Source organism: Giraffa tippelskirchi, chromosome 2, assembly GCF_054371585.1.
Source record: "Giraffa tippelskirchi isolate mGirTip1 chromosome 2, T2T-mGirTip1v1.2.pri, whole genome shotgun sequence".
Taxonomy (NCBI): Eukaryota; Metazoa; Chordata; class Mammalia; order Artiodactyla; family Giraffidae; genus Giraffa; species Giraffa tippelskirchi.
In genome coordinates, this window is record NC_137276.1 from 155482929 (window position 1) to 155495359 (window position 12431).

Here is a 12431-nt window from a genome sequence, read left to right on the forward strand (position 1 = left end):
GCAAAAACAAAGGAGAAAAGAAAAGATATTCCCATCTGAATGCAGAGTTCCAAAGAATAGCAAGGAGAGATAGGAAAGACTTCCTTAGCAATCAATGCAAAGAAATAGAGGAAAACAACAGATTGGGAAAGACTAGAGATCTCTTCAAGAAAATTAGAGATACCAAGGAAACATTTCATTGCAAAGATGGGCTCGATAAAGGACAGAAATGGGAAGGACCTAACAGAAGCAGAAGATATTAAGAAGAGGTGGCAACAATACACAGAAGAACTGTACAAAAAAGATCTTCACAACCCAGATAATCACGATGGTGTGATCACTCAGCTAGAGCCAGAAATCCTGGAATGTGAAGTCAAGTGAGCCTTAGAAAGCATCACTGCGAACAAAGCTAGTGGGGGTGATGAAATTCCAGTTGAGCTATTTCAAATCCTGAAAGATGATGCTGTGAAAGTGCTGCACTCGATATGCTAGCAAATCTGGGAAACTCAGCAGTGGCCACAGGACTGGAAAAGGTCAGTTTTCATTCCAATCCCAAAGAAAGGTAATGTCAAAGAATGCTCAAACTACCTCACAATTGCACTCATGTCACACGCTAGTAAAGTAATGCTCAAAATTCTCCAAGCCAGGCTTCAGCAATACGTGAACCATGAAATTCCAGATGTTCAAACTGGTTTAGAAAAGGCAGAGGAACCAGAGATCAAATTGCCAACATCTGCTGGATCATTGAAAAAGCAAGAGAGTTCCAGAAAAACATCTATTTCTGCTTTATTGACTATGCCAAAGTCTTTGACTGTGTGGATCACAATAAACTGCGGAAAATTCTGAAAGAGATGGGAATACCAGACCACCTGACCTGTCTCTTGAGAAACCTGTATGCAGGTCAGGAAGCAACAGTTAGAACTGGACATGGAACAACAGACTGGTTCCAAATAGAAAAAGGAATATGGCAAGGCTGTATATTGTCACCCTGCTTATTTAACTTATATGCAGAGTACATCATGAGAAATGCTGGGCTGGAAGAAACACAAGCTGGAATCAAGATTGCCGGGAGAAATATCAATAACCTCAGATATGCAGATGACACCACCCTTATGGCAGAAAGTGAAGAACAACTAAAGAGCCTCTTGATGAAAGTGAAAGAGGAGAGCGAAAAAGTTGGCTTAAAGCTCAACTTTCAGAAAACTAAGATCATGGCATCTGGTCCCATCACTTCATGGGAAGCAGATGGGGAAACAGTGAAAACAGTGTCGGAGTTTACTTTAGGGGGCTCCAAAATCACTGCTGATGGTGATTGCAGCCATGAAATTAAAAGATGCTTACTCCTTGGAAGGAAGGTTATGACCAACCTAGATAGCATATTTAAAAGCAGAGACATTACTTTGCCAACAAAGGTCCATCTAGTCAAGTCTATGGTTTTTCCAATGGTCATGTATGGATGTGACAGTTGGACTGTGAAGAAAGCTGAGCACCACAGAATTGATGCCTTTGAACTGTGGTGTTGGAGAAGACTCTTGAGAGCCCCTTGGACTGCAAGGACATCCAACCAGTTCATCCTAAAGGAGATCAGTTCTGGGTGTTTACTGGAAGGACTGATGTTGAAGCTGAAATTCCAATACTTTGGCCACCTCATGCAAAGAGTTGACTCATTAGAAAAGACCCTAATGCTGGGAAGGTTTGAGGGTAGGAGGAGAAGGGGACAACAGAGGATGAGATGGTTGGATGGCATTACTGACTGGATGGACATGCGTTTGGGTAAACTCCAGGAGTTGGTGATGGACAGGGAGGCCTGGCGTGCTGCAATTCATGGGGTCGCAAACAGTCAAACATGGCTGAGCGACTGAACTGAACTGAACTGAACTGATATCCTTCAGGATGGACTGGTTGGATCTCCTTGTTATCCAAGGGACTCTCAAGAGTCTTCTCCAACACCACAGTTCAAAAGCATCAATTCTGCGGTGCTCAGCTTTCAGTCCAACTCGCATATCCATACATGACTACTGGAAAAACCATAGCCTTGACTAGATGGACCTTTGTTGGCAAAGTAATGTCTCTGCTTCTGAATATGCTGTCTAGGTTGGTCATAACTTTTCTTCCAAGGAGCAAGCATCTTTTAATTTCGTGGCTGCAGTCACATCTGCAGTGATTTTGTAGCCCCCCAAAATAAAATCTGTCATGGTTTTCATTGTTTCTCCATCTATTTGCCATGAAGTAATGGGACCAGATGCCATGATCTTAGTTTTCTGAATGTTGTGTTTTAAGCCAACTGTAAGTTCCGTGATTTGATTATCCTGAAGTCACAATGTCTTGGCACAAAGAAACAAATGATTTACAGTGGATCCATGGGGTTTTAAAAAGGCTGAGATTTCTTTCAGTTTCTTCTTTTTTTTTCCCTTCATGGTGGTGAGGAAGATAATGGGCTTCCTCCAGTTCTCAAGTCTCAGTTCATACCCCATGGCCTCGTCATGCTCCTGTTCTTGGACCAGGCTGACCTGGAGCAGTTGCGTATACCAAAGGAAACACATCAAGCGGAGGCTAAGGGAAATGGCAGGCAGTGCAGTGGACCAGTCAAGGCAACATCTAGGGGGAAAGGACCATTTGAGGAGTCAGGAGACAGGGATGCTCTGATGATACAGGACAAAAAGAGTAGGCTTGGGCAATCAGTAACCTCGGATATGTAGATGATACCACCCTCATGGCAGAAAGTGAAGAAGGACTAAAAAGGCTCTTGATGAAAGCAAGAGAGGAGAGTGAAAAAGTTGGCTTAAAGCTCAACATTCAGAAAACTAAGATCATCTGGTCTCATTACTTCATGGCAAATAGATGGGGAAACAGTGGAAACAGTGTCAGACTTTAATTCTGGGGGCTCCAAAATCACTGCAGATGGTGATTGCAGCCATGAAAGTAAAAGATGCTTACTCCTTGGAAGGAGAGTTATGACCAACCTAGACAGCATATTCAGAAGCAGAGACATTACTTTGCCAAAAAAGGTCCATGTAGTCAAGGCTATGGTTTTTCCAGTAGTCATGTATGGATGTGAGAGTTGGATGGTGAAGAAAGCTGAGCGCCGCAGAATTGATGCTTTTGAACTGTGGTGTTGGAGAAGACTCTTGAGAGTCCCTTGGACTGCAAGGAGATCCAACCAGTTCATCCTAAAGGAGATCAGCCCTGGGTGTTCATTGGAAGGACTGATGTTGAAGCTGAAACTCCAATACTTTGGCCACCTCATGCAAAGAGTTGACTCATTGGAAAAGACCCTGATGCTGGGAAGGATTGGGGGCAGGAGAAGAAGGGGACGACAGAGGATGACATGGCTGGATGGCATCACCGACTCGATGGACATGAGTTTGGGTAAACTCTGGGAGTTGGTGATGGACAGGGAGGCCTGGCGTGCTGCGATTCATGGGGTAGCAAAGAGTTGGACACGACTGAGTGACTGAATGGAACTGAACTGGGCTCTTAAACTCAGCAGAAAGTAGAAGAGGAAGAATGGGGAAAGGGCCTAGGCATGGTTGGGCAAGTGAGCAGAGTTCCGAGCTAGAAAATAGGATGTCTGTGTTCTGGCCCTGTATTGGCAATAATTTTCTGCATAACCTTGGGCAGGAGGATTCTTTCCTTTGTATCTCTGTTTTTGGTTTTTACTTATCTACTTATTCATTTATTTTTGGCTGTGCTGGGTCTTTTTTTTGCTGCATGCAGGCTTTATCTAGTTGTGGTGAGCAGAAGCTTCTCCATATTCTTGTTGCATAGTCTTCTCATGTTGCAGAGCACCAGCTCTAGGGTGCATGGTCTCAGTAGCTGCAGCCTGTGGGCTCAGTAGTTGTGACTCACAGGCTGTAGAGTGTGGGCTTAGTTGTCCTGTAGCATGTGGAATCTTCCTGGACCAGTGATTGAACCCAAGTCCCTTGCACTGGCAGGTGGATTCCTAACCACTGACCACTAGGGAAGTCCTATGTCTCTGGTCTCTGCTTTTTTATGTATAATAATCAGAAGGAAAAGAGGACAAGTTGATTCCTAAGAGATTTCCAATTCTAATACTCCACAGGTTTAACCTGAAGTTCCTACAACTATCTGTGCAGACAAGAGTATCCTATAGTGTTTCTGTAGACATAAGCACCCTCAATGTATAAAGTTATGAAAGTGGAGAGAGTTTGTATAGAACAGAATATCCCAGGAGGGTAGGATAGAGGAAGAAGTTTCTGCCTCCCAAACAGCATGTTAAAATCTAGAAAGCCTGAGAAGACTTAGGGTGATCCTGTCTGGGACTTCCAAGGATTGTAGCGGGATTTCCAAGGACACAAGCATCCTGCTTATCTTATCTCTCTCACTTGAATTGCAACATCAGAGGGACAGAGCTTACTTTCTGGGATCTTAGGCTGTTTTGAGTTAAAAATGACTTTGTTGTTGTTGTTTAGTTGCTAACTTGTGTCTGACTCTTTGCGGCTGCATAGACTGTAGACTGCCAGGCTCCTTTGTCCAAGGGATTTCCCAGGGAAGAATACTGGAGTGGGTTGCCATTTCCTTTTCTAGGGGATCTCCCCAACCCAGGGATCAAATCCATGTCTCCTGCATTAGCAGGCAGATTCTTTACCACAGAGCCACCAGGGAAATCCAGAAGTGACTTTGACTTTACAGGTCATCTAGTCCCAATACTTCACCCCAGGAATGGGAACTCTATCATGACATCCAAAGATGGCTCCCACTCCTGCTTGCATATTGCTTTGCATGATAATTTACACGATGAAAGGAGGAGTTTAGAAATCCTTTCATTTGTCCTATAGTCCTGCCTCATGACCTAGGAAATCTCACTAGACCAAATCACTAGGTCAGGGTCTCAAGATGATTCTTCCCACTGGTTCCAGGATGCCCACCTGGAATCCAAAAACACCATCCTGAGTGCTCCTTGGGGAAGGAAGTGGATGGAGACATAGCAGGTTAAGAGTCACACAAGAATGAGTTCAAGTCTCACTTATACTGCTTACTAGCTGGGTGGCTTTGAACAAGGTAACCCCCCAAACCTGGCTCTCTGTGCCACTCACCTGAAAGATATCAGGAATAATCCTCCCTTAAGGGACTATTGTGAGGACTCGTCAGGTACGTGAGAGACACCTTGGACACGTGCTCCCCTATATCGACCCCTACTCTCCAGTGTCTGCACGAGGGCGTGAGCACCTATGGGGGTAGGAACTGCTTCTTAGTTGATGTTGCTTGTCCCAGTGCTGAGCATAGTGTTTTGTGTGTGTGTGTGGTTAGTCACTCAGTTGTGTCTGACTCTTTGTGACCCCATGGACTGTAGCGCACCAGGTTCCTTTGTCCACGGGAATTCTCCAGGCAAGAATACTGGAGTGCGTTGCTATGGGATCTTCCTGACCCAGGAATCGAGCTAGGGTCTCCTGCACAGCAGGTGAATTATTTATCAGCTGAGCTACCAGAGAAGCCCGAGCATAGTGCTTTGCCTAGTGTGAAAATAAGAAAAAAATAAAATAAAAACTAATAGGTACCTCCAGAATTCAGACCTGAGTTTTGTACTCAGATGTCCCTTAGCAAGACCTGTTCACAAACTAGCTAATCCCTGCTGCCCCCTGTCCTCAGAACAAAAACTTGCTCTGTGTACTCAGACAGCCTGAAATGAAAGTCAAAAAAAGAGCTGACGTATGTTCAGAGAAACTGAAACTGTTTTTTCCTTCTTGCTGGAAACTGAAAGTTACTGTCAACATGGACGCCAAGTCTCAGAGCAAGAGAATAGCTATGGATATCAGGGAATGGGAGCAGACATTTCAAGAGCTGATCTGTCAGGAGAAACCCCGGGCCAGATGGACCCTGAAGATGGATGGAAACCTTCAGCCAGACTGTGTGGCCCAGGGGTGGAGGAAATACCAGCAGAAAGGATTTGGCAGGTATGTGAATCTGTCTAGCTGTGGGCCTTTCTGGGCCAAGAGGCTCAGCTTGGCACTGATGAATTCTTTTGAGAGCTTGTTAAAAAGAATATATGTCACCAGACTGTTCATCCTTTTGCAGTTACAGTGTTCTTTAGTATGGAAATGACATGGTTCTAAGCCTCTATTTTGGCTTAATGGTAGGAAATTTCTTCTTTTACTAGGCTTCTTCCCTAAATATTTCTGGAAATCCCCAGGGGATGAAATAAATCTGCCCCCCTATCCTCTCACCACCATTTATTCCAGACTGCCACTACATGGAGACTTCTGCTATCTTACTTCCCGCCACAGTCGGGGCTGGCTTCCACAGGCTGCAGCAGCCCTACAAGTCTAGTCCTGGCCAGTACCAGCCTAGGACTGGGGCTTTCCTTTACAGCCCCAAGAATTGACTAAGGCCAGACAATGGCTTTGAATATTACTTTACTGAAGACCTGAAGAGGGATTGGTGATGCAATAAATTAAAACCTGGTTCTTAATGTCCCTAAACACTGCCCCTCCCTTGTTGACTGTCTCCCTCTTTAACTTCCAGTGAGACTTCAAGTTGCCGGGATCAGCTTCCTTGCCCATGCAGGAGGGTGAGAAATGCTGACCTGGATAGTCAAGTCTACTTTTTTATACATGCAGGGACCTTCACTTCAATTGTTATATTTCTTCCTGGCCTGCTCCTATCTCACCTCAGATGTCCTCTCTTCCCTTCTTTATGGGTTATTAGCCATGACATCGGACAAGGCAATGGCAACCCACTCCAGTGTTCTTGCCTGGAGAATCCCAGGGATGGGGGAGCTGGTGGGCTTCCGTCTATGGGTCGCACAGAGTCGGACACGACTGAAGCGACTTAGCAGCCGCAGCAGCAGCAGCAGCCATGACATACATTTCAAGACTTCTATACCCTTGTCCATGATGTTCTGCCTATTCAGCAGACCCTTTCCTTCCTGCCTCCCTATTTATTCCTCAAGGAATAACTCAAGTGCCCTGGAATTCCTAGGCAGAATAAGTGTTCCTTCTTCTCTATTCTCATAAGACAATGAATAGTTCTCTCTCTCTCTATATATATATATATATGGTGTGTGTGTGTGTATATATATATATATATATATATATACACACAACATAAACTATTGACTTGAGTCTATATGTGTACATATATATATATATATATGTTGGTAACATATTTATAAATAACTTGTTCATATATTACATATTACAGAACACATATATATACTTATATATAATTATTTTTAGCTGCAGAGCCTATTGTTATATAAAGCCTCCCGGGGCTCTACAGAACACGGTTTTCAAGCCATTGGCTAGAGCCCATGTGGCAGTTATTCTGCTCTGCTTGAATCCCAGTGTACCATGTAAGAGTCTCCCTTTGCACCAGCCAGGGCTCTTTGAGGGACTCATGATGTCTTTAATCAGTTTGGCACTTTCCCAAATGAACAGGTGCTTCTCTTGTTCAGATGAATTGACCTGATAGTCATTCAAAGATGGAAAAAGCAACCTACCAACACAGTTTTAGAAAAATATTAACCAGTTTTTGAAAAATACTTTGTAGTTTACAAAATGCTTTCACATATTCTCATTTAATGCTGACAATCTAACTCTTTAATATTTTTCCTTTTATGAATGTAAAAAATGAGGCTTAGAGAAGTGCTTTTTTAAAAAGTTCCCCTAATATAAACTATGGGCTTCACAGATGGCTCAGTGGTAAAGAAGCTCCTGCCAAGCAGGAGGCGCAGATTTGACCCTTGGGTTGTGAGGATCCCCTGGAGAAGGAAACGGCAACCCACTCCAGTATTCTTGCCTGGGAAATCCCATGGACAGAGGAGCCTGGTGGGTTACAGTCCATGGAACTGCAAAAGTAAGACACGACTTAACAACTAAACAACAATGTAAATTACTGACTTGAGTCTCCAACTCAAGTATTGTGGTTCCAGGTCCTAAGTGAGGTACAAAACAAACCCCATTGCTCAATAGAGGCGATGTGGTATAGTAGATAGATAATGGCTTGGGGCTGGAAACATGGCTCTACCATTTAACTTTGCGAGTTCCTTAGGCAAGTTGTGTATCATTTTATGATTCAGTTTCCTTATCTGGATATTGGGATCAATAATGCCTACCTAAGAGGGATGTTTTAAAGATGAAATGGGATAATACTGTAAAACATTGCTTCAGAATAGATACTCTTTAAGAGTTCTCTGTGACCTTGTGAAGACCAAATTTCATTGGCAAATGGCAGAAATGTTTTTCCCTCTGAGACATTCAGAGATGTTTTACCGGCAAAGAGGCAGACTTGGGTGGGAGTTCAGTGGGCCACAGGAAGAAGCTTTATTAGAAACACAGTCCCTCTCATTCTTGTCAAATTGTCAATATCCTATGCACTTTTTCAAGTTGAAAGGGTCCTCAGAGACCAGGCCAGGCCCATTTCTCTCAGGTCAGCAACACCTGAGTGTACAACAATCTTCTGTCTGTCTGCAGGTTCTGGTGTTCCTCATGCCGTCGAAGCTGGGCTTCCGCCCAAGTGCAGATCCTATGTCACATGTACCTGGAGAACCAGAAATCCCCGGGTAAGGTGCTCATGCGGATCTTTGGACAGAGGTGCAAGAAGTGCTCCCGGTCTCAGTTTGAGAAGCCTGATTTCTCCCCAGAAAGCAGCAAGAGGATTCTGAAAAACCTGGTGCAGCGTATTCTGGAGAAATTCTACAGAAATGGTATCAGGAAGGTTTCAGAGTTACCCGTGATCCCGGAAGTACCTTTGGATGGGTCCCATGACAGGGCCAATTGTGAAGCTTGCGTTCTGGGCTACTGTGGACTGAACTCAGAAAACTGCATGACAGGGCCAAAAAACTCCTCTCTCTCCTACATGGAGACTGGGAGTTCCTCTCCTCACAATGGTGATGAGTGTGACCAAAACCAATCTAGGAACCACTCAGCAGTGGGGAGTGGGTATTCTGGCGTCCATATAGGCTCAGGGCCCAGCCGTGTCATTGCTGGGATCCAAGCGCCTAGGACAGGCCCTCAGCCTAAACGGGAGACGGGCCAGCTGTTCACACCAAGGGCAGATCGGCAGGCTGCACGGGCAACAGGCCCACTGCCCATCCGAGTAGCAGGATCACTTCCCCCAGGGTGGACAGATCCACGGCCCATTCAAGCAGTAGGCCCACTACCTACAGGGTGTGCATATTCACAGTCTACACTGGGGAGAGGACCGCAGGCCCCTCGGATGACGTACTCTCAGGCTATAAGGATGTCAGGCCAGCAGTCAACACAGGAGGCACGAGCCACAAAAGGAGCCCGGCTTCAGGCCACAAAGGTGACAGAGCCACAGCCCACCAGAGGGACAGTCCCAAGGGCCACGTCAGGGTCAGATAGTCAGGCTAAAGGGAGGGCAGGCCCCCCACCACAGGGGTCAAGCTCACAGCCCACACAGGAGGCAATCCCGAAGGCCACAGTAGGGTCAGACACTCAGGCTACAAGGAGGGCAGGTCCCCCACTGGGCTCAAGCTCACAGCCTGCACAGGAGGCAATCCCAAAGGCCACAGTAGGGTCAGACACTCAGGCTACAAAGAGGGAAGGTCCTCCACTGGGCTCAAGCTCACAGCCCACACGGGAGGCAATCCCAAAGGCCACAGTAGGGTCAGACACTCAGGTTACAAAGAGGGAAGGTCCTCCACTGGGCTCAAGCTCACAGCCCACACGGGAGGCAATCCCAAAGGCCACAGTAGGGTCAGACACTCAGGCTACAAGTAGGGCGGGTCCTGCACTGGGCTCAAGCTCACAGCCCACACGGGAGGCAATCCCAAAGGCCACAGTAGGGTCAGACACTCAGGCTACAAGGAGGGCGGGTCCTCCACTGGGCTCAAGCTCACAGCCCACATGGCCACATGTAGGACCTTCACGTGAAAGTCAAGCTGCCTGGGGCAGGGAGGAGAGGTACTCACCTAGAGGGTCTGTTTCAGACAGCTTTTTCAGATTACCTCCCTCAAATGATTTCCGTAACCAGGAGCAGCTGTTCAGGTGGGGCTATGTCTGTATTTTTGCTCTGTTTACCTTTCTGGTGTCTAAATACTTATGAGTAGAATGATGGGGGAAAAAAAAAAGAGCTGTCTTTGTCTTAATTCCATGGTAGTCAATGAACTGGCTGCCATTTTAATATGACAATATTTGCTCTGGGACCAATGCAGGGTCAAGTTTAGAGAATAACCAATGGTTCCTGGACCTCCTCTGCAGGTAGTTTAAAACATGACCCAGGAAGTGCAAACTGATTCAGCTACTATAAAGAACACTATGGAGATTCCTTTTAGAAAACTAAGAATAAAGCTATCATATGGCCCAGTAATCCCACTACTGGGCATATACCCCTAGGAAACCATAATTGAAAAACATACTTGTACCCCAATGTTCATTGCAGCATTATTTGCAATAGCTAGGACATGAAAGCAACCTAGATGTCCTTTGACAGATGAATGGATAAAGAAATTGTGGTACATATACACAATGGAATATTAGCTACAGAAAGGAATGCATTTGAATCAGTTCTAATGAAGTGGATGAATCTAGAGCTTATTATAAAGTCAGAAAGATAAATACTGTATATTAACACATATATACAGTGTATATGGAATCTAGAAAGATGGTACTGATGATCCTATTTGCAGGATAGCAAAAGAGACGCAGACATAAAGGACAGACTTAGGGTCACAGTGGGGGAGGGAGAGGGTGGGATGACTTAAGAGAGCAGTTCTGAAACACATACATTACCATATGTAAAACAGACAGTCAGTGGGAATTTGCTGTATGATGCAGGGAACATAAACCAGGTGCTCTGTGACAACCTCGAGGGGTGGGATGGTTAGGGAGGTGGGAGGGAGTTTTAAGAGGGAGGGGACATATGTATACCTATGGCTGATTCATGTTTATGTATGGCAGAAATCATCACACTATTGTAATTATCCTCCAATTAAAAAGAATGACCTAGCAGATAATGGAACCAATAATATTTGTTAAATCATTAAAAGATTTTCGCTGGTACATTCACTCATTCATTGATATCAATATATATAGATCACATCTTGACAAGAACTGAGGGTCCTGAGTTTCATCAGAAAATTATTGTAGTAGGATGAATAATGGTTCCCCCCAAATGTCGATGTCCTAGTCTCCAGAACCTGTAACATGTTACTTTACATGGCTAAAGGGACTTTCCAGATGTGATTAATTTTAAGGATCTTGAGATGAGGAGATTATTCTATGTTATCCAGATGGGCCAACTATAATCACATGGGTCCTAATAGGAGGGGGCAAGAGGGTCAAGGGGCTTCCCAAGTGGTGCTAGTGGTAAAGAACCCACCTGCTAATGCAGAAGACATAAGAGATGCAGGTTCAATTCATCTTGTCAGGAAGATGCCCAGAAGGAGGACATGGCAACCCACTCCAATATTCTTGCCTGGAGAATCCCATGGACAGAGAAGTCTGGTGGGCTGTGGTCCATAGTGTCGCAAAGGGTTGGACACAACTGAAGTGACTTAGCAGGTGGTACACACACACAAGTCAGTCAAAGTCAGAAAAAGGAAATGTAACGGGAGAACTAGAGGTTGAAGTGATGTGTTCTGGAAGGTGGAGAAAGAGGTCACGAGCCAAGAAATTCATGCAGCCTTTAAAAGTTCATAAAGGCAAAGAAATACATTTTCTTTTGGAGCATCCAGAAGGAGCCAGTTCAGCTGATATGTGACTTTAGTTAAATGAGACTGATTTTAGACTTTTAACCTCCAAAACCATAAGATAGTAAATTTGTATTGATTTTGAGACACTAAATTCATGGGCAATTTGTTACAGCAGCAACAGGAAGTTGACATCACTGCAGGGATCAGGCAAAATTATGTTTTAGGTATGCTTCAGCTTTAACAACAACATCAAAGATCATAGATTAGAAATATTAGCATACCTATCCCCTCTTGTTCTTTTTTTTCTCCTACTTAAACTAACTCACATATTCCCACCCTACCCCATAGAGATTTTCTCAAGAGTCATCAAATCAAAAAGAATTGTTTAGAATGGAGATATTTGGGTGGGCTTAAGTAGTCTGGTGACCCCCAAGGAGGCTACCTATCCTTCTCACCTTGGATTAGAAGCATGTAAGAACTTGCCAATCCTGAGATCTTGTGATGCATAGCTACATCTTCCTTTCTCTATTTCCATCTGTGTGTTAGGCATTTTTACATGGCTCTGAAACTGCCAACTCTACATTCCCATTTTCAAAATCAAGCTCATCAGCATCTCTGGTTTTCTTGTTCTAATTTGCCTCAGTCACTCAAGCTTATCACCTGAGAATCATCTTTAACTTTTCCTTCCTGTCACCAATGCTTATCCATCTTTTCTCTTGTCAAGTTGCTCCCATCTCTCCCACTATGTTTCCCTATCAACCCCTCTCCTAAACCAGGTCAGGGACTTGGATTATTGAGTTACGGAGGGGATTTGTGCAGTAGTTTGAGCTCAAAC

The 12431-nt window shown here is 44.7% G+C and overlaps 1 protein-coding gene across 6 annotated transcripts; it reads left to right on the forward strand.

Moving 5' to 3' along the window:
• Nucleotides 1-5689: 5689 nt before the first annotated feature.
• RTP4 (receptor transporter protein 4) lies at nucleotides 5690-10964 on the forward strand. 6 transcript variants are annotated; one of them, XM_081535513.1, is made up of 3 exons: nucleotides 5690-5894; nucleotides 8412-9679; nucleotides 9824-10964. In XM_081535513.1, the coding sequence occupies exons 1-3, from the start codon at nucleotides 5713-5715 to the stop codon at nucleotides 10006-10008; spliced, it is 1635 nt and encodes a 544-aa protein (XP_081391639.1). In that variant the 5' UTR covers nucleotides 5690-5712; the 3' UTR covers nucleotides 10009-10964. The 6 variants fall into 6 exon arrangements, with proteins under 6 accessions (XP_081391639.1, XP_081391629.1, XP_081391643.1 ...); XM_081535503.1 differs by having other exon boundaries at nucleotides 8412-9582; nucleotides 9673-10964; XM_081535517.1 differs by having other exon boundaries at nucleotides 8412-9582; nucleotides 9763-10964.
• The last annotated feature ends 1467 nt before the right edge of the window (nucleotides 10965-12431 follow it).